Genomic DNA, 25,053 nt, shown 5'->3' with positions numbered 1-25,053 from the left:
AGAGCAGCCCTGCTCCCGGGGTCACTTAGGGGTGGCCTCTCGGGGTGGGGGCACCTTCCTGTCCCTTCCCACACTCTGCCTGCGTCCTTGAGCCCTAGCCTCGTCCGCTTCGTGGAAGAGGATCTGGTGTCAGGGAGGTCTGGCTGCTGCTGACCGCTCAGCAGAGCTGGGGCTGGAGCCTGGTCCAGCCCAGTGAGCACCTTGAACCTTCCGGCCACGCCGTCTCTGGTCATTGTGCTGGCCCTTGATGGGGGCAGAGCCTTGTTGAGATCTGATTGGGAGGAGAGGGCTGGATCCCCAGGACCCCTCCCTGTTCACCTCCCAGGCTGGAGTATCTGTATGGGGCGGGGTGAGGGGGCTGGCCTGTGACAGCCCATGGCCCTCCAGGGTCGGGGGCCTTCCTGGGAGAATGGCCAGTTGTAGTAGACAAAGCTGTAGGGTCACCCCTAGGCTTCCTCTTAGGATACCATCTCCTGCAAGAAATGTCTGGTGTGCAGAGCAGGCATGAGGTCTGGTGTGCAGACCTGGTGTTCAGGGTTTGGTATACAGGGCTGGGTGGGCAGAGCTGGTGTGCAGGGTGGGTGTGCAGAGCTGGGTATGCAGGACTGGGTTGGGTGTACAGGGCTGGTGTGCAGAGCTGCGTGTGCAAAACTGGGTTGGGTGTACAGGGCTGTTGTACAGACCTGGTGCAGGGTGGTGTGCAAGACTGGGCTGGGTATACAGGGCTGGTGTGCAGGGCCTTTGAGCAGGGTTGGTGTGCAGGGGTGTGTGTGTGCAGACCTGCTGTGAGGCCTGTGCCCCCTGCAGGACTGCTCCGTCCCCTTCCAGTCCATCCACGCTGGGTTTGGAGCCGGCAGACCTGAGACCTGGCACTGTTGGGCATGTTACTCACCACCCCCCCAAATATAATTGATTCCAGTTTCAAAAATAAAAGCCATATTTTTTTTTGCTTTCTCAAATACTTTCATTTGAACAAAAGAGAAAGGAACTCTGCTGATGGTGGGGAGCAGGGGGAGAGGAAGAGCCCTTCCCCCGCCCGGTGCCCCTCCCCTCACCTTGGGCCTGCCTGCCCACCTCTGCCCGCCGCCCCCTCCCCTCCCTGGAAGACTTTGGGCAAGAGCCTCAGGAGCACAAAGGGAGCCTGTGCTGGCGGGGCCTGGAGCTGGGGCTGGAGGCTGGGGCAGCACAGGCCCTCTGTGCAGTCCGGCCAAAGACGGCTGTCTGTCCAGGCCAGGCATCTCGTCATCCTGATGTGCCTATGGGCCTCAGGGTAACGTGCCAGACTTCAGCTCCCCTCTCTGTTTGGTGGGGATGGAACAGGGGGATGTTTGTGCAGGTCCCAGGCATCAGTGCAGGGGAGGGGCAGAGTGCCCTGGCAGGGTGGTGGTGACCTTTTCTCCCCAGAGGTCTGGCCATTTAGGGACCTAATGGATGATGGGGGTGGGGGGAGGGTGGTGATGGTCCCTTGTCCTGGGGTCCCTGCACACAGGATGCCTGAGCTTCTGTGGGCAAGTGGTGCCCATGTGGCCTCTCCTTTGGGGTAGCCTGAGGTCAGGACACCCCCCCAGGACCACCAGCCTCCTTGCCCTGAGGACTAGCACCTTCGGGTACCCTGACCCTAAGTGGGCTCCGAGGATCCTATCATAGCATCTGTTCCATCAGCCCGACTAGGAACGGTTTCCACTCTCTGAAAATACAGCTTTGTCCTCCCTCTGCACCCAGAGTACAGCTGGGTGCGGCTTGGAGTGAGCAATGGCACAGGCCCCTCCCACCCATCCCCCAGATCTGCTGGGGACGATCTTGTCATAGCCGACTGGCCTTGAATCTTTCAGGAAAAACAGGCAAAAAGAGTACACTTTGGAACGTTGTTCAGTCACTAAGTTGTGTCCGACTCTTTGCGACCCCCTGGACTGTAGCACCCCAGATTCCTCTGTCCTTCACTATCTCCTAGAGCTTGCTCAAACTCATGTTCATTAAGTCAGCGATGGCAATCCAACCCTCTCGTCCTCTTTCATCCCCTTCTCCTGCCTTCAATCTTTCCCAGCATCAGGGTCTTTTCCAATTAGTTAGCTCTTCGAATCAGGTGGCTAAAATATTGGAGTTACAGCTTCAGCATCAGTCCTTCCAATGAATATTCAGGGTTGATTTCCTTTAGGATTGACTGGCTTCATCTCCTTGTTGTCCAAGGGACTCTCAAGAGTTTTGATTTGAGTGCATCAATTCTTCTGCTCTTGACCTTCCTTATGGTCCAGCTCTCACTCACATCTATACGTGACTACAGAAGAAACCATAGCTTTGACTAGACGGACCTTTGTCTGCAAAGTGATGTCTCTGCTTTTTAATACACTGTCTAGGTTTGTCTTAATTTATCTTTCTCTAGTATCATAAATAGCCGCTGGTCATTTCTTGTGACCTGGTCTCTGCTGACCTCAGAGAGGGAGGCCTCTGAGGTCCTAGACCTGGGTAACCTCTAGGTACTTCTTAGTTCAACAAGCTTAGGCCCTGGTCCCTCTGGGCCTCCATTACCTCAGCTGTCAAATGGTCAGATTGGGTCCGTCTCTCAGGCAGCTCTAGGACTTGCTCCTGGGTCCACGGAGCTCTCAGGGCGCCAGTGCTGATGTGCAGCAGGATGAGTAGTCTGGAGGGCTTCCTGAAGGAGGTGGGCCTGTGGGCTAGGCTTGGAGGTGCAGGTGGGGCTGGGTGGCCTTTCCAGGTGGGAGCAAAACAGGGGCAGAGGAGCAGAGTGGAGGGAGGGAGTCGGTTTGGCCCAGAGGAACTGGTGGGGACAGACGGCAGAGAAGGTTCAGCCTGGAATCAGAGACTTAGGGTTCACCTCTGAGCCGTCTGGAATGACCTGGAACCTGGGGAGGGGCAGCCCTGGGAACCCAGGTTGGCCTGCCCCTCCCCCCACCCCCTCTCTGCAAGGAGAGGTGTCCGTGGTCCTACCCGGAGCCTCAGGCCCAGGCCTCCTCCTTTGAAGGAAGGCGCCCGATCCCTACAGGAGCAGGGAATGGGGGGTAGGGTCCTGGGAGTGGCCCTGAGTGGCTTTGGGTTCTTGATGGGGAGGCCCTGCTCTCTGCCAGGAGGCCTTGGGAGCAGGCGGCTCCCCCTGAGGGTGTGGGGGTGAGAGGCAGGCCCATGGGTCCTGAGCTCCTGGCCTTGGCTCAAGGATGACTTTGTTTCTAAACTGGGATAATTGATGAAAGGAGAGGAAGCCGCCCCCGGGCTGCCCTTCAGTGGTGCCCACTGTATCCGAGGGTGGGAGCCTGACCCTTGGCTCAAGGTCCAGACACCGCCGAGGGCTGCTCTTGGCCACTGGCCGGGACCAGGCCTGGGACCTGGCTCTCCTCTGCCTGACTGATGTGCAGAGCTGCCAGCTCCCCCAGGCCTCTTGCCCTGCTCTGCCCTCCCCTTGCCCCCACCCTGGTGGGCACTGTGGCCTTTGGCTCTCACACATGCCCAATTTAGCTACACTGAACCCCTCCTTTGAGGACAGTTCCCGAAATCTCCAGGGAGATTTTTCCACTCCCTGCGGGAGCTGGCGCTGGGCATCTGCTGGTGGTGGTTGGGATGAATGGAGGGGGTGGGTGGCTGTGGCTGTGCCCTCCAGCCCTGCTGGCCTGACCATCAGCTGGGACAGGTGTGGCTGCTGCCCTGTGCTCGGGGGTCTGTGTCTCTGCAGGGCAGCGGGTCTCCAGACTGCCTGCTCTAGGACAGCCTGGGGACCCCCGCAGGCAGACTCCCAACTCCTTTCAAAGCGTCTGACTCTGGGAAGGGCCTTCATGTTCTCTCCGTGAATCCTTTAATTACCAGGTTTGTCCCCTGCCCCCCGTCAACCCACAAAGGCGCCTCTGTCTTTCCGATGACTGTTCTCCAGGCCTGCTCTGCACACAGTGGGGCTGTGGGCCTCTCCCAGGGCTGGCCTCTGAGATGGGGTGGTCTTCTAATGACATAATTACAGCAGGATCCACCAAGAAGCAGGCCTTCTGGGGTCCCGGGGGCCTGTGAGCTCGCCCCCCACCCACCCCATGCCTCCCCACTGGGTGTTTGGTAAATGGATGGCACAAGTGCCCCTGCCCATGCGGGACCTACCGTCTGGGCAGGATGGAGGCTGGTCTGCAGAGAAGGACAAGGCCTCCCAGCCTTGCTTGCCCAGGGATGCCCCAGGCTGGAGCCCCGCCCATCCTCCTGGGTGGGCTCCTGAAAGGACCGTGGGAACCTGCGTTCTGCCTTTCCCTGGCCTCGGCCACAGAGCTTGTCTGTGCCCCTGGGAGCTGTCTCAGACCCTCCCAGTGAAATGCCCTCTAGGCTGCAAGGGTCTTCCTGGGTGTGCCCTGGGGTGGGCTGGGGGCTTGTCCCATTTTACAGATGAGAACACTGAGCCCTGGCAGTTCCTGAGTTGCCAGGGTCAGTGATGTGCTCAGGGTGGGCAGACAGCTTCTCGGTCCCAGCAGGGCAGGGTGGGTTGCACGTGGAGGTCCTGCTGTGGTGGGGGAGCCTGGGGAGTTTGTGGGGCATCTGTGCAGCCTGCATGCCCACTGTGGGTCCCCTGACCATTGCCGCCTTGGGACTGACAAGAATCGGGGTGCAGGAGCCCTGGATGTGTTTGGAGCTGAGGGGCCATGCCTGGGCTTTTGGCTGACCTTTTCTGGTAGTCTGCTGGGCTGGTAAAGCCAGGCAGCTGCCCACTTGCCAAGGGGCTGTGGTGCCTGATTTTCTAGCCACTGGCTGGCTGCAGTGGGTGGCTTGGCACTTTCTATTCTGGACACAGGAATGGCTGGGCCGTGCCGGGTAGGGCAGGGGTGGGGGCTCAGAGACCCCTCTCTGCTCAGACGCCTCTTGCTGGTCCTCCTGCACCCACACTGGCTCAGGCTTTCTCTGCAAGGGAGGGGAGCAGAGGAGCCCAGCTGAGGGCCCAGAGCTCGATAAGACCAGGGCCTGCCCCCACCTCCCCCACTGAGTCCTTATGGCCCTGTGTGCTGGGCTGGATGCCCATGCCAGGAGGGGCTGAAGGCTGGGCATCAGGGGCAGTGCGCATCGGGGGGTGGGGCATGGGGGCAGTGGAGGAGGCTGGAGGGGCCCCAGGAGGGGAGTGTGATGTATGGGGGTCCCTTTACTTGGGGGCGCTTGGCCTGGGCACTAGGGAGAGGCTCTCACAGGCAGGCCATGGGTCACTGCTCCCCGAGAATCGTGTGTGGAAGGGAACTCACGCATGAAGCCTCAGCCCACCTTCCAGCCCTGTGTGGACACACTGTTCTGCTCTTGCTGAAGGGGGCGCCTTCCGAGGACCCCCTGGGGTATTCAGGACCACGGTCCACGCCCCCTACTGTGTTGGGCCCCCTTCTCATTATCCCAGAAGCCTGCTCCTCCCCCCACAGTGGGAGCTTCTGTGGTTGGCACTCACTGCTTAAATGAGTCAATAAAATGTAGCAGCTGCAGAGCAGAGCTGTTAGTCTCAATTCCTGGAGAATTCCTGCCTGGGGACATCTGGTGCTCAGGAGCCCGTTTTGGGGCTGGTGCTGCCTCCACCAGCAGTTGGACCCCTCGGCTTGGGTGACCACGCCCCTGTCCCCCCGTCCGACAGTGCCCTGAGACTTCGTGCAGGGGGCTCTGAGGCAGCGGGCTCTGGAGAGCCGAGAGCCCCCGATGCTTGCTGGGATCCTGGACGGGTGTCTCATCCCCGTGTCCACTCTACCTGTGGTGCCTGCCTGCCGAGCGCTGGCCGCCAGAGTTGTAGTTGTTGTTGTTCTGTTGCTAATTTGTGTCTGACTCTTTGCGACCCCATGGACTGCAGCACACCAGGCTCCCCTGTTCTTCACTGTCTCCCTGAGTTTGCTCAAATTCATGTCCATTGAGTCGTGTGGTGCAAAGTCCAGGAAAGACCCCAATTGCCCACTTCCAGGATTCCTGGGGCCGTGCCTGCCTCTGTGTCCTGGCAGGATAATTAATGAGGGGTCTGTGAGCGTGGGAGCTGGCATCCTGGAATCTGGCTCGGGTTCTGGTGGCCCCCCGCATTCCAGAGCAGGGCCTGGCCTCTGAGCCCCGGTCAGACCGAGGCCTGGGCAGCATCGCGCGGAGCCCAGCCAGCTGATTACGGGCAGTAACTGCAGGAGGAGGAGGTGGCGGCCAAGGGCGCCGACAGCCTGCTGGACTGATCTCCAGCTGCGGCTGGTGTGGAGGAGCCGCTGTCCAGGTCGATCTCCCAGCCAACATCTGCTGTGCTGGGAACCAGGAGCGGCGGAGACAGGCGTCATCCACCATTCAGGGTCAGGGCGAGTTTAGCCATCCGCGGAGGCTAGCCCGCCCTGGAATCAGGGGTCACTGCACAGAGGAGGTCTCACCTGCGCCGAGCCCCAGGCTGCTGCCATTGAGGTCCCGCAGGACCACGAGGCCAGAAGCGGGCACCGGCCGTTCCTGGAGCAGGACGTGGGGTAGGTGGCCCGCACGCCCATGCACAGCTGTGATCGCCCCAGCCCTGACTGGGGACCCTCCCCCATCCCAGGAAACCACAGTGTGTGTTGGCGTGCGCAGACCACAGTATGTGAACCTGGAGGTGAGGAGACCCGGACAGTTGGGCCCCACAGGTCATTTCGGAATGCTCTTAGCATGAACTGGGCTCGCCAATGTCCTGGCTTTACCTTTGTCATCTGTGGGCTCCTGTCCAAAGGGCTGGCAGTGCCCTTCCTGCTCAGGGAAAGAGAGGGCGTGTTGGCAGCACACTCGGCCAGGACGACCGGACCGTTCACCAGGAAAGGCTGAGCTCCTCTCTGGCCAGTGCGTCCATGTGCGTCCCCGACAGCGGCCATCCCACACAAAGGGTGCGGCCACATGGCCCCTGGACGTTTGCACTCCAGCTGTGTCCGGGGGGGAGTGTGGGGCAGATGGCATTGTCAGTGCTGGCTGGGCCTCAGGGGCCCGCCTGTGTCCCATTGGACTCTCGAATCCCCTGGGCCTTTCTGCCATTCCTGGGGACTGGGGCTCCGGCGCCTGGGCCTTGGGTCTGCCCACCTGGAGGTCAGGCAGCAGGTCTGGGAGCTCAGGCCTCCCTCAGGCCTCCCTCTGGGTGTCACTGGTTACTGTGTGTGTTGAGGGCCGTAGGGGAGGTTCAGCATCAACTCCGGCTCCCAGTCCCAGCTGGCTGCTCCCTCTGCACTCCTGCGTGGCCCCTTCTTCTGCTCCCTCCCGTGGGGCACGCTCACCCCCGAGGACCACCTCACCTTACAGCCTTAGTGCTTGCTCCCCCACCTCTGGGTCAGCCCCTCCCATGGGCTCTCCTCCAGGCTGAGGGCAGGCAGGCTGGACACGAGGTCAGGCCAGTTCTGGGCTGGATTCAGAACCGACCTCCACCTCGCAGGGTGATTGAGCTGCTCTCCCCGTGGCTGGGTCTCTCTGGGTGCCCTCCAGGAGCTGAGGGACCACGGGCAGGGTGGAGGTGCCTGTGGAAGAGGTGGCACCAACGAGGCGGTCAGTCCCAGTGCAGGCCTCCAGCCCGTACCAGGGCCTTCCTCTTGCACCCCAGCTGGGAGGGTGGCTGGGCATTCAGGGCTCACACTGCCTGACCCCAGGGGGAACTGTGTGCACGGTCGTCACCCTCTAGACACCATGAGAGCTCCAGGACTGGGTGCCCAGGTACACGTAGCTCCGTAGGTGCTGACACTTTCTCAGCTAAACTCCAACTCAACTAGCTCCCTACCCCAGCCAAAACTGGTCTGCCCTCATGTCCCACTCTGCTTGTAGGGTTTCCAAGGGCCGCCCTCCTGCCCTGTCCTGCATCTGAGGGACTTGGCTCAGGCTGAGCCGGGTGGCCTGTTTGTTGCCTGGCTGAACTGCAGAGGGGGCAGGTATGGATGGAGCAGGGTTGCAGACTGTGCTGGCTGCTCTGCTCACAGCCCCCCGGCCCTCCTGCCTCCAGAAGCACATACCATGTTGGCTGAGCATCTGGGTTCCCATGGGAGAGGGAAGGTGTCGGGGCTTCTGGCTCTTTCTGTGGCTCGTGGTGGGGACGCCCCACCCCAACTCACCAGCCCCAGGATGTACCTATTGGATTCACAGACACAGAGCCGTTAGGAAGAGCCCCGAGTGCCTGGGCCTTCAGGTTGGAGGATCTGAACTTGGGCCCCAGTCTGTCACATCCGTCTTCCTGGTGGGCTGTGGGACAGTGTGTCTGGCTCAGGCGGCCAGCAGGGTGCAGAGCCTGAGTGGTGGGGTGAGTGGTCTTCACTGTGTCTCTCTGTCCTTGTGGGTACGATGACGTCCCTAGGGACTAGGAGGGCCATCCTGGGAGGCCTGGGAAATGCTGGCCATCATGTGGTTAAGCACCTGCTGTGACACCTGGAAAGCAGGAGGGCTCGTTCCTACACACTGTGGCCAGATGGGGAGCCTCTGGGCTCTGGCCTGGAGGGTCCTGGGTAGTGTGTCCTGTGCCCTGGGAGCCTGGGACTGCTGGAGTGCCTGGGGGCTGGCTCTGCCCTGGCCCCAGAGGTCACAGACACACCTGCTCCCCTGTTGCCCAGGCCCTGGAGGTCACAGACACATGTGCTCCTGGTGGGGGTGGACAAAGGCAGGCAGATGGCATTGGGATGGGGGCCGAGTGTCCTCAGGAGTGGCATGGATGCCCACTGCTCCTCATCTCACACCCCCAGTCAGGTGGGGATGAGGGGAGTGTTGGAAGGGCTGCCCCTCACAGATAAAGTCATCCCACCTGGCTCCCGGCAGCAGATGTGGAAGGGCCTGACTTGTGCCATTTCCAAGGCCAGGGCTCCAGGAATGGGACAGAGAGCTGGGCCCCATGCCTTAGACAGCTGCCTTGCATGACTCCTGAGCAGGGCATTTCCCCAGGGGTGGGGACTTGATTTCCCCTGATGCTGTGGGGTGCTACTTCTTCCGGGTGGTTGCTCCAGCCTGAGAACCTAGGCCCCAGGTCAGAAGTGGCCAATGGATGATGGATGGATGGATGGGTGGGTAACTAACATGGGGATCTGTAGCTAGGCCCACTGCATACCTGCCAACACCTTGTTCTCTTCCTCTGGATCCACTGGGGGGGCAACTGGAAGGTGATGGAGGACCCAAGGTGGGTAAGTGAGATCAGGCTCTGGCCAGGAAGATGCCACCTGTGTGCGAAGGGGCACATGCCCAGTGGGATGAGAGGGTGGGCAGCTGGCCCTGTGCACTGAGCAGTGTCCACCTGGGCTTCACCCCGTGCGGGGCAGGTGTCGTGCACTGGGGCCAGGCCTTGCATCCTTGACCTTTCTCTGTTAGGCACCGGCCTTGGCCCCCAGCTGGCGCCAGCTTCTGAGGGTGGTCCCGGCTCTTGGAGCCCCTAGAGGAGTTGGGGAAAATCCCAGGGACTGGCTGGGAATGTGGGCACCCAAGCACACAGGGCCTCTTCTCCCCCACTGTGGACCCCCAGACTCTCAACCCGGGGCTGCCAGCTGCCCCCAGGGACTCCCAGCCCTGCCTGCCATCCCAAGGCCTCTGTGGCTACAGGTAGGCCCAGAAAGAACAGCCCAGTCGTGAGGGACCCCAGAGCCTCCTGGAAGGGCTTCTGCCCCAGCTTGGGGGTTGGTGCAGGGAGGAGGGGCCCACCTGCTCTCCCCTCGGGGTGGTGCACTCGCGCCCCCTGGTGGCACTGACATGCCAGCACAGGCGCAAGGGGCTGCCTGGGATTTGCGGTCAACGGTGGGCGCCAGCTCCTCCTCCACTCCCTTTGCCATCCCCGCGGGGGATGCTGGTGTCACCTGTGACGGCTGCCGAGGGACACAGCTGGGAGACAGAGGCTGAGACCTTGGCGAGGAGTCCAGGGGCATGAGTGCGGAGGGGGCGGCCTGGGTGCTCGGCCTGCATTCGGTCATGTACTCACTGGTTCATTCATTCATCCATCCGCCCCAGCAGTCATTGAACCTGCTGTGTCCAGGCCCCATGTGAGGGACTCAGCTGTGCATGGGAGCCAGTGCAACACTGGCGGCTGGGTCACTGAGGGCCTGCTGGGGCATGACCGGGCGTTCCTCAGCGACCTTGCTTGCTGCACATTTGTGGTGCGTGTGCTTCCGTCAGGATGCTGAGAGCTTTGCCTCAGGATGGGGGAGCAGGCTCCCGAGTGCTGAGGCTGGAAGTCAGGCAGCCATGGTGCCTCGTGCTGAGGTCAGGCTTGTGGCCAGGCTGACCCCAGGCCAGGGGAGAGAGACTGAGGAGTCAGTGCGGAGGGAGAGGAAGTCCCTGTGTGTCCAGACGAGGGGAGGCTCCATGTGAAAGAAAGAGGGGGCTCCTGGGGTATGGTCCAGGAGATGGGGTGGAGAGCAGCGATTTCTGAACTCGGGGAGACCAGGGTGGGAGCAGTTGGTGGGAACGTGGGGCTTCTACTTAGGCCTCTGTGCCAGGAGGGGCCCTCTGGCCGAGGGGTTTTGCCCCAAGCCCTGGGGAGGAGCGAGCATCTGGATGTGTGCCTGGGAGAGGCCACAGCCTTCCTTTCTCAGACGTGGAGGGCACTGCAGGGCCCGGTCTGCCGGATGCACCAGCCGCTCTGGTCTGTGTGCCGATCTGCAGGGTGGAGGCTGGACTCGCTGGCCTGCTCAGGCCCTGTGGATTCTAACACTCGAGCATCGGCTCACTTCTCCTCCTCGGGGCTGTCTGGGAGCTGCAGGAGGGCTCTTTGCAGAAAACAGAACTTCCGCTCAAATCCAGACCTCAGACAAAGTAATCATCACTGTTGAATGTTCCTTCGCTCAGCAAGCGTTCTTCCAAATTTATTTGTTGACTTTTATCATGTGCCAGGCACAGCTGGGGGTTGGCCATGCCGTGGCTGCTGAGCCAACATGGCCTGATATCAGGGACCTTCGGTTCATAGGGGTCAGAAGTCCCACTGCCAGAGGTGTGATGGAGGCTGTGAAGGGGACGTGCAAGCTGGACCTGGCCCGGGGTCAGGGCAGGGCAGCCACCCTGCAGGGAATTCCCAAACCCTCCATGTGTCCATCTGTCTGAGCCCGTAGCTCTGGGATCTGTTGGCACCAAGTGTGGGGCTTAACACCAGGTCCTGCAGGGGACCCCTCTGGGGAGCCTTCCCAGCCAGGACCCCGGAGCTGTTGGGGAAAGTGAGTGGCCCGCCAGAGAATGAGGCCCAGGAGGGGCCAGCTCCCTCCTCAGGAGCCAGCCTCTTGTCTGGACAGGGGCAGGTCTGGTGTGGAGGGGCTCCCAGCAGGGCAGGGCCCTGGCTGGCCAGAGGCTTAAGAGTGTCCAGGCTCTGGATTTCACACTAGGGTTTGGAGCCCAGCCGAGCACTCTGACCCCAGGGTGACTGGGCTTCCGCTGTGGCCGCAGCCCGGTTCCCGGCAGGGTTCTGAGCTCTGCTTCAGGAAATGATAGAGAAAAGCCAGTTCTCCCCTGCCTGCCCCCTCCACAGTTCTTCTTGATCTTGACTTAGAAAGAGGCACAGAGCGGGCACTGCACTCTGTCGTCCAGAACAGGTGTTGTCCAGTGTCGGGGCCCTCCCTCCATGGTCAGGACCATGCTGTGCAGGCCACTGGGCTCGGGACTAGAAGGGCTCTGGGGGACCTCACACAAGCTCAGGAATCAGAGTTCTTGGTACAGAGAGAGAGAGATGCAGACGCACCCGACGCGTGAACACAGGCATACACCCACATGTGCACACGCGTTCACCCACTCCTGCACACACACATGCAGAGGGTGTGTGCTGAGAGTGTGCCCGGCTCGGCACACACCACCCTCCCCAGCCTCGCCCCCTGCTGTGGGGCAGCTCAGAAGCAGAGGCAGAGGCCAGCCTCCGGCTGCAGCCCCATCCCTTCCACCAGAGCGTGAAACAGCCCAGGAACTCGGCCGTGGAGGGGGAGTGGAGACCTGGACATTGGGGAACCAAGGAATGTTCTTGGCTCCCTTCTGGGCCTTTTACATTTTGTCTTGTTTTCTGGGAAACAAATGGAAAAAATATCCCCGTTCCCACATTTTTGGAGGCTGATTTGTATAAACAGACCAGACCCGATAACTTTCAGAGTAAACAGAGAAACTGTCCGAAGTCAGGCCCTGGGGCCTGGGCCGAGGGCAGGGGGTGACGGAGCCCTTCTGGTCCTGTCGGGGCTGCTCCACGACCTTAAGGGCCTTAATGATAATAACTTTGTGCCGACTGCCTGTGAGGGCCTGCTCGAGCACCTTCCGCCTGACCTCCCATGATACCTGCCCCCCACCCCATCTTGGGCCTTGGGGGGCTGGCTGGACTGGTGGTGGGAGTCCTCCCTAAGCCCTAACCCTCCCTTTACTGGGTTCCCCAAAGCTCCCCAAAGCCTGAGGTCCCTTCGTCCTCCACGGAGCCAGTGGCAAGGCAAGTGGTCTCCCATTCTGAAGGCCATCTCTCCTGCCGGATGGGGTCTGCTCCGCACCCCCTGCCCACTGGAGGCAAGTACTTTGTGAGAACTGGCAGCCTCACCTGACCCTGAGCCACCTCTGCACCTGGGGAGCACTGAGCAGCCAAGAGCGGAGCCTGCCCTGCAGAGCCTCTGGATTCCTAGGACATGTGAACCTGGGGACAGGAGAGGCCTGGGGGAGCGGAGCCCAGTGGTGGGCAGCCCAAGCCAACCACCCACTCTCGACCTGCCCCTGTGACCTTCTCCCAGAGGGGACCACATGGTGACCCTGGAAATCCAGAGCAGGTGAGGCCTGTCTGACTATTTCTGGGCGACCCAATCTTGGTTTCCATGGTTGCCCTGGAAACCACAGATGGGGAGGGGGTTGACTGGCCCTGGGAAGGAATCCTTGACCCTCAGGGCGCTCTCCCCTGGGAAAAACTTGTGAGCAGCTCAGTGTTCTCAAACGCATGCTCTGAAGCGAAGGAAGTGCATCCGAGGAGGATACGTGCTGTGTGCTTCCAGCCAGCGACATTTTGGAAAAGGCAAAACCGTGGAGGCAGCACAAAGACAGATGGCTGCCAGGACCTGGGGAAGGGGAAGACCAGGTGGAGCACAGAGGGCGTTCAGGATAGTAGAGCTCCTCCATACTTCGCTGTCATAGTGGATACATGACCCCATGCATTTGTCAAACCCACAGAACTTGCAAACTGCCAGCATTAGTTAATAATGACATCTCGGTACGGGTCCATGTACTGCAATAAATGTAGACACGGACGTGGGATGTTAGTAATAGAGAAAGTCGTGTGCACTGGGGAGACGAGATCACAGAGAACACTCTGTGCTTTCTGCTCAGTTTTCCCAAAAACGTGAAACTGCTCTAAGAAATAATCTATTAACTCCAAACAAAAGATGAAGAAAGAGCCCAGCCTTCTGGGCCTTGGGGACTGGCCTTGCCTGACCCCTTCCTGAGAATGCCCCCCCTCTCCTGGGTGGGGCTGGCGCCTCAATTTCTTTCTGCGCTTTATTTGGGTTTTCTTGGCATATTGCTTAGTGTACCTTCAGAAGCCTCACTTACTTTGTCCTCTGAGGATGGGCTCCACGGTTTCTGGTTCCCTGTCTGGTCCCCTCTTTCCTCAGGAACCACTGGTTTCTAATTGTCATTGTTACAGACATTTGGAAGTTGAACTGAGGGATCAAGCATCCAGGGTCCCGGTGCTGTCCATCTAAAGCCTCTGAGCAAGAAGGACCCTTTCTGTCGCAAGGCCAGTTTCTCCATCAAACTAGAAGAAACCTCCCACTGGAATGCAGTGGCCTTACAGTGATGGTCAAGACCGAGGTTCCTTTAGGGAGCAAGTAGCTGGGCCTGCTGACTGCCCCCATCCCGGTCACGTTTGAAGCCCACAGAGTTCCTTCTTTACCTGCTGGCTCTCAGGCACTGGGTTTGGATGGAGCTGGTTTCATTGCAAACCTTCCAGGTGCAGCAGTGATGAGGTGAGAGGCAGAGAGAGGTTTTCTAAGGTGTTCAGCTTTAGAAGGAAGTGAGAAAGGAGACTGAGGAGTCATGTGTGTGTTTATTACCAATTTTTGTTCAGTTGCTAAGTCGTATCTGACTCTTTGCAACCTCATGGACTGCAGCACGCCAGGCTCCTCTGTCCTTCACTATCTCCCAGAGTTTGCTCAAACTCATGTCCATTGAGTCAGTGATGCCATCTAGTCATCTCATCCTCTGTTGCCCCCTTCTCCTCTTGCCTTCAATCTTTCCCAGCATCAGGGTCTTATCCAGTGAGTCATGCCAGGGTGGCGATGTCTGTTACTGAGTCCAAGCTCACCCTGCTCGCTGAACGATAGGCCAGTGAATCCAAGAGATGAGGTGTTGAGGCAAAGAAGAGACTCAAAATAACCATCTTATTGGGGTCTGTATGCCAGGTTCTTTTATAGATCAGAGAGAAAAAGGCAACGAGAAACTAAAGTCAAAAGGCAGAATAGAGAGGGAGGTGCAGTGGGGAAGTAAAGTGAAAGTGTCTTCAGTCTTGCAAAACATCTCCAAGGGAATGGCCAGCCTTCCAAAGGGATGTGTTAATCTCTTCTATTCCAGGTGGGCAGGGATGAACTATCTCTCCATGAGCTGAACAAAGGCACTTTCGTTTACAGTCAAGCAAGCTTCCTCCCTGCAACATGTCCAGAGAGACAGAGAAAGAGGAGAGGGGGTTGCAGGGGGACTGCTTCCTGACCCAATGCTGAGCCACCGCCAGGGAGGGGCCCTGGACCAGCTTGGTTGCTGTCCAGGTAAGGGTGGGCAGGACCTGTGTGTCCTTCAGACCGTGCACAGGGTCCAGATGAGAAAGCCTCACTAATTTAGCCAAGCCAGACAATAAATCCTGAACCCCCAGGGGCAGCAGAGCAGCGTGGTGGTGGTGGTAGGGGGACGGTCACCTGGCAGAGCGTCCGTCCTGTGCGGGAGAGGACCCCATGCAACTCCTTAGATGCCGGCAGACAGGCCTTGGTGCTCAGGGATTATCCTTGGAGCAGGGAGTCCATGGCCTCTGTGTCTCCCGCATCTGCCCCAGCAGTGCCCCTTGGGGAGACCCAGGGGTTCCTCGGAGCCTGAGTAGCATTGGCCCTGGGGACACTGCTTCCAGGAGGCCTCCCGGGCTTTCCTGTCTGTGCTCCCTTCTGCTTGCTCGTTTGGGTTCCGTCTCCTTGAGTCCTGGAAGTCTTTCCGCCTGGCTGGCGGGGCCCTGCAAGCAGAGATGGTGTGTCCTCCTGCGGGGTTGGCCGTTGGCAGCTGCTTGTGGGAGGGGAGTGAGTGATGAGGGGGCCTGTCAGCCCTCTGGCAAGTGCTGAGCTGGGGTGGGGGCTGATGGGAATTGCACTGGAATGTTCTGGCTGCCCTGGCTGGCAGACTTCCGAGCCACATGAGAGAGATAACCACCCAGCCAGGTGGGCCCTGGCCCGGCGGTGGGTTTGCTTACAGAGTGGCTTCTCTCAGTTTGGGGGCACCTCCTGGGATGGCCCAACTGGGCAAGATGCCCCCTCCTCCCCCGGGCCAAGGGCAAGCTTCAGCCCGGAGCAGCATGAAGCACTTTCTCTAATAAAATGATTTTAATTTTTTTCCATTTTCAAGGTGATGCGTGCCCGATGACTATTAGTTCTCATCTGCTGCACTGACTGACCGCCCAGACTTAGGGGAGTAAGACACACATGTATCACCTCACTTTTCTGCGCTCACAGGTCCGACATGTGTCTCCCTGAACCAAAGTTCAGTGCTGGGCAGGGCAGGTTCGTCCTGGAGGCTCTCAGGGCACCTGAGTTTCTTAGCTCGTGGCCCCTTCCTTCACATTCAAAGCCAGCAAAGAGGCACCCGCCTGCCCGTGCTTCCCACGGCCTCAGCTCTCTCTCCCCAGACTCTCACTCTGGCCTTGCTCGTCCACTCATGCTGACCCTGTGATGCCACTGGACCCGCCCGCTTCCTGCAGACACTCCGCCACTGTAAGATAGGCTGACTGGCACCCGTCATTCCACTTGGCCCTCTGGGGATCCGGAGATGGGGCGTAGACACCTTGGGGGCCCTGATTTTATTGGCCGGAGTAACTAAAGATTAAACAGAAAGAACAGTGGCAGCCTTGCCAACCACCCACAGCAGGCCGGGGGCCTTCTGTAACGCTCTTGCACCCAGGAGCATCTGCACGGTTTATGGAGACTTGCCTCGGGTCGTTGTTACTGGGATCTCCTCTGCTCTCACGGGCCGCCACTCTGGACTGTCTGGGTCTGGGAAGTTTCCTGTGCAGTAGGTGGTCCTCTCAAGCATCCTCTGTGGGGCTGCAGGCTGATCCATGGCCGGATGACGTGCTGCCTTCCTGATGGGCCCCTAGCTGCAGAGAGGGCAGCGCTGGGGAGCCTGGTGTGAGTGTCGGATGGAGGCAGTGGGTGTCTTGTCTTTGCGGGAATTTCTCCCACCCTACTCACTCTTGCTCTGAGAGGAGGTAACTGTGTGAGTTTAATCCCATGAGACAGCTTTGGATCTCCCGGTTACCATGGCAACCTTGTAAAGCATGTGTGACATTTTCTGCCTCCGGTTGCTCCTGGTGGGGAAGGGGGTCCTCTTTGGACCAGGGCTGTGGGTCATCTGGCCTTGCTCCCCATGCTGGGAACTCCTGGTAGGGTGGGGGACTGAACATGGACTCATAAGGTGGCCCATTGGCACGGCCAAAATTGGTGCCCAGACCAGGGAGGCTGCTCCCTCCAAGACAGGCTGAGGCAACCTGGCTCCGCTGGACACACACCACTTCTGGCTGGTTCCCTGGACCGCTGGGGTTCTGTCCTTCTGGGTGGGAGGCCCAGGGCAGTGGTGGGACAGCTTTTTGAGGTGGGGTCTTACTTCCCTGGTGGCTCAGATGGTAAAGCGTCTGCCTACAATGCGGGAGACCCTGGTTCAATCCCTGGGTCGGGAAGATCTCCTGGAAAAGGAAATGGCAACCCACTCCAGTATTCTTGCCTGGAAAATCCCATGGACGGAGAAACCTGGTAGGCTACAGTCCATGGGGTCGCAAAGAGTCGGACACAACTGAGCGACTTCACTCCTTCACTTCACTTGTTTCAAGCAGTTTGCACATTAACGGTGTTAAAAGGGTGCCAAGCAGGTCCTCTGTGGTAACTGTTTCCCCCGCCAGGGGAAGGGGTGGGTCTGGTTTTGGCAGCGGGCTGGGATCCCCACCCCACCTGGCAGTCTCTCCCCCAGGAGCCAGGAGCCCAGGAGGGAATGTGGTTAGGGATCTTCTGGGACAAGCCGAGGCAGGTGCCTGGCCCAGCTGTGCTGAGCTGGGGGAAGCGGGAGGAAGTGGAGGGGATTCTGTGCAGCCCTCTGAGGCCTCTGCATTTTTGTAAAGGGCCCAGGGGCCGCTAGAATGAGCAGGAGTCCAGCCTCGGTTGTTGCGGGCCTGGGTCTCAGACCCGGCCCTGGGGCTGTGCAACTTCAAACTTTCATTTCTGACCCAAACGGAATTAAAAATGCTGATGAGGCTCAGTCCTCTCGGAGGGTGTCCCCTGGATCCCCGGCCTTGCGTCCTTCTCCCGTTTTAGGAATGAGGACTCAAGGCCCAGAAGAGTTTTGTGGTGGGTCGTGTTCACCCAGTGGCCGAGATGCCGAGCCAGCCCAGACCTCCACCGTGTCCTGGGGACCCCCGGCCCTGTTCTGGGTGCCACCCACCCAGCTTCTGACTGAGAGGGTCGGAGGGCGGAGGGAGGCCCCCTTCCTGCACTGCTGTCCAGGCCTGGGTCTGGATGTGGGAGCGATGCGGCTCTGACCCGTGGAACCCTGGCTGGTGGAAGAGGCAAGTGTGGGCCCAGTGACACCTGTTTTAGCTCCAGTAACACTGATGTCAGACTTGTGGCCCAGAGGCAAGTGAGGACACATGTCTGTTGTTTAAGCCACAAGCTCTGTGGTCCTTTGTTGCGGCAGCCAAGACACTCTGCCAGCACCTCTGACAGCGGCCCGACACCCTGGGGCTCTGGCCTGGCTCCTGGTGAATTTCCCCTTCCCCTGGGTTAGAGCGAAGGCCCGGCCTGCAGCTCTGCCTCCAGCCCACCGTGGATTCCTCTTCCTCAGCCCTCCTGGCCTTCCCATCCTGGCACTGCTGGGAGCCACCTTCTCCCCCATGGGCTGGTGGTGAGGGCCAAGCCCAGTCCCATGTTCATCAGTGCTCCATGTATCCCCCATGGCATCTGCCCCCCAAGGCTGGCTCAGAGCCCCGCAGAGGTCTTGCCTCACCTGTCTCAGGGGCCGGAACCCCTGCGCACGACACAGAATAGGTGCCTGGGAAGGGGGTCTCTGGGCTGGGGCAGGGTGCACGTGCTCTGAGGCAGGCCCAGACCTGCTCAGACCAGGGTGCTGAGCAGACATGTCAGCCTCAGAGCAAGCTCGCTCAGGGAGCCCCACTTGTCCCCTGCCCCCTGGGGGGAGGGGCCAGTGGGACATGGGGGTGGGGGTAGCATCCCTGGGGAGAGAGACTTGGTGGGTCCAGGCCATGCATCCTGCCCTAGGAGGGGGCTCCCTATGCTGGTCCATCTGTGCTGGTTGCGGGGATGCCTTGGACACTCCTCTTCCTTCAGGAGGGCCGGGAAGGTAAGGAGCCGCCAGCCCTGCCTGGGGAGTTGCCTTCCCAGGCCCCTTGGAGCTTAGGGCCACCCCCACCCCCACCTCCAGCTCCTCTGTCTCTGTTCCTGTAGCCCCACATTGCCGACTCTGGTCCAGCTGGTTCTCATCACTCGTCCCAACAGAGATTTTGGGAGCAGCCCTGGCCTGTCGGGTGACACCTGGCTGTAGGCAGGGAGGATTTTCTTGGCCTCCTTGGCAGGCAGGGCCTTGTAAATCCTGGCTCCGACAGGTAGCCTGCAGCCTGGGTGGGCGGTGGGGGGTGAGGGCTGACTGTCACACAGAGCCGGTGAGCCAAGGCCTGGCCAGGTCCCCGCCTGGTGGGCTGGGCGGCCTCCCCTTGTGTGGTCTTGGCCTCTGTTCTCAGGGTGAAACTTTCTTATCTTCACAGGTTGGGTGGGGGTCCCTTGGCCATGCCCTGCCCTGGAACCACATGCCTTCTCTGACCTACTTCACACCTGAGGGGCTCCCAGGCCTACCATCGGCCCCAGGCCAGGCCAGGTTTGTCCCAGAAGGGACCACATTCCCTCCTGGGTTCCTGGTTCCTGGGAGAGAGACTGCCAGGTGGTTGTTTGAGTTCATTTCATCTTTACTTTGCCCCACCCGGAGAGCCCCAGCCCTGCACCCAGGCTGCTGGTGGATGGGCGGGGGTGTGTGGAGGCCACCTCTCTCGGGGGGGCCCCTCTCATTCCCCTGGGAGATTGGGGCATGTGCTCCTCAATCTGCATCCCTTGGTCACCAGGTCTGCTGAAAGGTCAAGAGCTTCCAAGCCCTCGTCCAGGCTGGGTGGCTGCTGCGACTTAGGGCCTTTGTAGAGTTGCTGCCATTGGAGGGAGGGCCCTGTGCTGGGGCCAGCACTATCCAGGGGCCAGGGCGTGGGCCCCCTTTCCTGCTGTAGCAAATGCCTGGAGATGTATGTGCAGCGTGGGGGCCGGTTCGAGGCCGTTTTTTTGGGTAAAATCTGTGTAACACAAGATCGACCCCTTTGCAGCACGAGGTTGGTGTCATCGAGCACACTCACAGCGCTGTGTTGCCACCTCCTGCATTGCGCTGTGGACAGGGAGGCGAGAAGGATTGAGAGCCAGCTTTGGGTGTCAGCATTCATACCCCACGCTCACCAGAGGCCTGGTTTGGGGGCCAGATGCCTCTCCAAGCTGCTGCCTCACTCCAGAAATGGGAGGAAACTCTGTCTCCCCGGACCCCACACCCCATCCCTCGGGTTGGGGGTGCTCCTGGGCTGGTCATCTAAGAAGCCAGGGTTTCAGGGAGCCTGCCTCCTAAGTGCTTCCTGACACTTCCTGGAGCAGAACGCCCTCCGACAGTGACCAGATGGGCCCTGGCTGCAGCTCCAGGCCAGGGCTTGACCTTCGACCTCCTGACTTGCCTGGGCTCAGGCCACCCCTTCAACAAGCTGGAGCATCAGCCTTTCAGGTGACCAGGCCACTGGGCTTTCAGGGCACACTCTGCCCCCAGACTGGCTTTGTGAGCAAGAAGGGTGGTTGGTCCCTGGGTGGTTTTCTGGGCTGTGTCATCACCCCTGTATAATTCTAGTCTGTGTTTGACAGCCGGGAGCTGGGATGGGCTGGCCAGCTGAGTCACTTTCGGGGAGGGTGGGGGCTGCAGGGAGTAGCTGTTGGAATCTGTTTCACAACAGTGACGTTGGAGAAGACTCTTGAGAGTCCCTTGGACAACAAGGAGGTCAAGCCAGTTCAATCCTAAAGGAAATGAGTCTTGACTATTCATTGGAAGGACTGATATTGAAGCTGAAGCTCCAATCCTTTGGCCACCTGATGAGAACTAACTCATTGGAAAAGACCCTGATGCTGGGAAAGATTGGAGGCAGGAAGAGAAGGGGGCGACAGAGGATGAGATGGTTGGATGACATCACCGACTCGATGGACATGAGTTTGAGCACACTGTGGGAGATAGTGAAGGACAGGGAAACGTGGCATGCTGCAGTCCATGGGGTCGTAAAGAGTCAGACCCGAGTTAGCAACTGAACAACAACAACAATGCCCCGCAAGCGGACAGATCATTCTGGAAGCAGGAGGATTGTGCTGCAGCTGACCTGGGCCAGGACTCCCCAGGGTCAGCTCCCAGAAATCCCAGGTAGCCCCAGTCTCCACACCGAGGCCTGAAGACCCACGCACCCGTCTTGGGTCAGGAAGGAAAGGTGGGTTGGGGTGCCTCTCTGTCTCTCCTTCCTGGCCCCTCTGCTGCTTGCCTCCCTGGGGTTTCAGCTGAGGCCCAGCTTCCGGGCTGCTGAAGTTCCCCACCCCAACCTGGAGGCTGGCTGGGGTTGGGGGGGTCATTGCTGGCCCTCCCTTGGCAGGGCTGCTGACTGTCCTGGGGTACCCACAGGACCTGCAGCTGCCCCCACAACCCTGGACTGCCCCCAACCTGAAAGATCTGCTATTTATTTTGGTTTCTGAATCATCCATACTGATTCATACAGGATTTAGGAAGTCTCACTCAAAGAATATTCAAAGTATGAATGTGTTAGTCATGTCCAACTCTTTTCGGCCCCATGGACTGCAGCCCATCAGGCTCCTGTGTCCACAGGGATTCTCCAGGCAAGAATACTGGAGTGGGTTGCCATGCCCTCCTTTAGGGGATCTTCCCAACCCAGGGATCAAACCCAGGTCTCCTGCACTGCAGGCAGATTCTTTACCATCTGAGCCACTAGGGAAGCCCCAAAGAATGTTCAAACTACTGTACAATTGTGCTCATTTCACATGCTAGCAAAGTAATGCTCAAAATCCTTCAAGCTAGGCTTCAGCAATATGTGAATCAAGAACTTCCAGATGTACAAGCTGGATTTAGAAAAGGCAGGGGAACCAGAGATGAAATTGCCGACATCTGTTGGATCATAGAAAAAGCAAGGGAATTTCAGGAAAAAAAATCTACTTCTGCTTCATTGACTACACTAATGCCTTTGACCATGCAGATCACAACAAACTATGGAAAATTCTTAAAGAGATGGGAATACCAGACCACCTTCCCTGTCTCCTGAGAAACCTGTATGTGGGTAAAGAAGCGATAGTTAGAACTGGACATAGAACAATGGACTGGTTCAAAATTGAGTAAGGAATACATCAAGACTATATATTGTTACTCTGCTTATTTAACTTATATGCAGAGTACCTCATGCAAAATGCCAGGCTGGATGACTCACAAGCTGGAATCAAGATTGCCGGGAGAAATACCAACAACCTCAGATATGCAGATGATACCACTCTAATGGCAGAAAGTGAAGAGGAACTAAAGAGCCTCTTGAGAGTAAAAGAGGAGAGTGAAAAAGCTGGCTTAAAACTCAACATCCTTCAATTAAAAATAAATTTAGTTTAAAGTGAAAAAAAACCCTCAGCTTTCAAAAAACTAAGATCATGACATCCAGACTCATCATTGCATGGCAAATAGATGGGGAAAAAGTAGAAACAATGACAGAGTTTATTTTCTTGGGCTCCAAAATCACTGTGGACAGTGACTGCGTTCGTGAAATTAAAAGACACTTGCTCCTTGAAGAAAAGCTATTACAAACCTAAACATCATATGAAAAAGCAGAGACGTCACTTTGCTGACAAAGGTTCATATAGTCAAAGCTATGGTTTTTCCAGCAGGCACGTAAGAATGTGAAAGTCAAATAATAAAGAAGGCTGAGAAGGTCCATCTAGTCAAGGCTATGGTTTTTCCCGTGGTCATGTATGGATGTGAGAGTTGGACTGTGAAGAAGGCTGAGCACCGAAGAATTGATGCTTTTGAACTGTGGTGTTGGAAAAGACTCTTGAGAGTCCCTTGGACTGCAAGGAGATCCAACCAGTCCATTCTGAAGGAGATCAGCCCTGGGATTTCTTTGGAAGGAATGATGCTAAAACTGAAACTCCAGTACTTTGGCCACCTCATGCGAAGAGTTGACTCATTGGAAAAGAGTCTGATGCTGGGAGGGATTGGGGGCAGGAGGAGAAGGGGACGACAGAGGATGAGATGGCTGGATGGCATCACTGACTCGATGGACGTGAATCTGAGTGAACTCTGGGAGTTGGTGATGGACAGGGAGGCCTGGCGTGCTGCGATTCATGGGGTCACAAAGAGTCAGACACGACTGAGCGACTGAATTGAACCAAACTGAGCACTGAAGAATCGATGCTTTCAAACTGTGGTGCTGGAGAAGACTTGAGAATCCCTTGGACGGCTCAGAGTTCAAACCAGTCCATCCTAAAGGAAATCAACCCTAAATATTCATTGGAAAGACTGAAGCTGAAGCTGATGCTCCAATAATATGGACACCTGAAGCAAGGAGCCAACTCATTGGAAAAGACCCTAACGCTGGAAAAGATTGAGGGCAGGAGGAGAAGAGAGTAATGGAGGGTGAGATGGTTGGATGGCATCACTGACTCAATGGACGAGTTTCAGCAAACTCTGGGAAATAGTGAAGGACAGGAAAGCCTGGCATGCTGCAGTCCATGGGATGGCAGAGTTGGACATGACTTAGTGGCTGAACAACAACAGCAACCCCTTCCCCCCAGGTACCCAGGAGGCACAGGAGGTGGGGGGCAGCTATCCTTACGAGTTCATTCCACTGCTGTGTGGGCTAGATGCAAGGAGCCAACAAGGTCAAGGCACCATGCCCTTGAGACATGGGTCCCGAGGGGCGGGAGGTGCAGCGGTGCTGGTCCATGGATGCTGTGAACTAAAAGCATGGCCTGTAGCTGCTGGGGAAGTCAAACGAGGGCCCATTCCTCTCCTCCACCCCCACTGCCCCAGTAGGGACTTGAACCTGATGTGCAGTCTGGGTGGTTCCCCAAGCTCTCCCCTGCCCTGACTGGTGGGGTCCTTACCTCTGTATCTCCCCCTCTCCCCAGCTCCAGCTGTGTACAGGGCAGGTGCTCAGCAGAGGGGAGACTGCTGAACCTGCCCAGCCCCTCCCTGGCCCTGGGCAGGGTCACCTCCTTCTCAGTCTGCGTTGCCATTGCTTGGGGACAGGGGACAGGGCACAGGGAGGGCCAGCCCCCTGCCTGCTCTGCTGCTCTCCAGGAGACCCTGGAGGTGATGCCTATGCAGTAGTCACAAGGCATTCTGTGGCCCCCTTCCTGCCAGCCTTGGCTGGGCCCTGGGGCTCCGACTCTAGGGAGGCCCAGCCCCAACACTGAGGCTGGCACGGTCCAGCTGTGAGCAGATTCAGGGGCTGATCAGCCTTCCCAGTGCAGAGACACAAGGGGCTCAGCTCGGTGAGGTGGTGAGGTGCTTGGCAGGGAGGTGCCGGGGACAAGGGGCAGTAAGGGCCAGGCAGACATGGTTGGGCACCTGTAGGATGGCATCCAGATGCGGCTGGAGGGGCGCAGCAGGTGCCATTGGGAGTTCCAGACCCTGAGTGTCAGCACGCAGGCCCTTTCTATGGGTATGGGAGTCCTGGAGGCTCCAGGTCACGTTGGCCCCGTCACCAGCATCCACAGAGTCGGGGCAGGGCGCTGGAAGGCAGCTATAAGGCTGACCCCACCCTGGAGGTGGTGCCCAGGCCCTGGGGACCCTGCCATGTCAGCAGCTTCCCGAGGGTGTCTACCTTCCATCTGCAGCCCTGCCTGGCTGGCCTCCTGCCCTACTAGCTGCCCAGCCACACAGCCCAAGTATCAGGGTAGGCCCTGAAGGTGGGGGGGCTTGCACCTGGCTGCTGCCCGCTGGAGGGCCTGGCGCCTGTGCCATCTCCCCAGGCTAGCCTGGTGGGGAGACCCTGGGCACCCAAGCTCTGACCCCCAGGCTGGGCTGAGCGTGGACTGGCCCTGCGGAACTCTCTAGGAATTCCCAGAAAATTCCCAGTGTTAACCCCACAGGCTGGGGCTCAGGGTGACATTCCAGTGCTGCCTTTCCCATGGGACCTTGCCCGCCCCTGCAGCCTGAACCCGGCTCGGGGTCTCCCAGGGACCCTCCCAAGGACATGCTAGTGGAGAGGGGAGCTGAAGACGTCGGTGGCTTGGGCTTGGGGACTGCAGCCCAGGCTGGTCTGGGCCTTGAGCCTCCAGGAGGGGGGTGGCATTTCCAGCAACTGCGCCTGGTGGGCTGTCCTGGCACCTGGCCATCTGTGGCCTGTGGCTCCTGGGGGTCTCTGCTTCCCTCTGGGTCACATTCCCCATGAGATTGGGGGACCCCCCCCACCTTTGATGTTGAGGTGCTGGGAGGACAGAGCTGGGCCCCCTCAGACCTTGGGCTTGCCACACAGCAGGGGGCTGGGGGCGGGCAGAAGGGCCTGGGCCCCTTGTCACCCCATGCCCAAGAGGTGTTCTGGAAAACAAGGCACCGGAGTCCCCCGGGCCCTGGCTGGGTCTGTGGGGCCATGGTGCCACCAGCCCCTCATGGGTGTCCTGGGCACCCCCGGCCACATTCCCTGTGGCAGGGGACGTGCTACCGTCCTGCACCCACAAAGACCGAGCAGAGGACAGGGGAGCTGTGGGCAGTGTGGCCTCATGGGTGGAGTCTCCTGCCTGCTCTGCCCTCCACACCAGAGCCCAGTGGCGTCCCCCGACTCCCCAGGCCTGACTCACGTACCACAGGGTC

At 58.9% G+C, this 25,053-nt stretch overlaps 1 protein-coding gene across 1 annotated transcript in view; it reads left to right on the top strand.

Annotated features, from left to right (window-relative positions):
- The first annotated feature begins 18,434 nt into the window (after nt 1-18,434).
- Nucleotides 18,435-25,053, top strand: part of LOC120879831 (multiple epidermal growth factor-like domains protein 6) — a 50,650-nt gene continuing 44,031 nt past the window's right edge. Inside the window, exon 1 of the mRNA XM_040262826.1 lies at nt 18,435-18,474. Within this exon, the coding sequence (XP_040118760.1) occupies nt 18,435-18,474 (40 nt within the window). The remainder of the gene's footprint in view (nt 18,475-25,053) is intronic.

This window comes from Oryx dammah, unplaced genomic scaffold, assembly GCF_014754425.2.
Source record: "Oryx dammah isolate SB20612 unplaced genomic scaffold, SCBI_Odam_1.1 HiC_scaffold_21, whole genome shotgun sequence".
Lineage (NCBI taxonomy): Eukaryota > Metazoa > Chordata > Mammalia > Artiodactyla > Bovidae > Oryx > Oryx dammah.
This window is presented reverse-complemented; position numbering and strand designations above follow the sequence as displayed.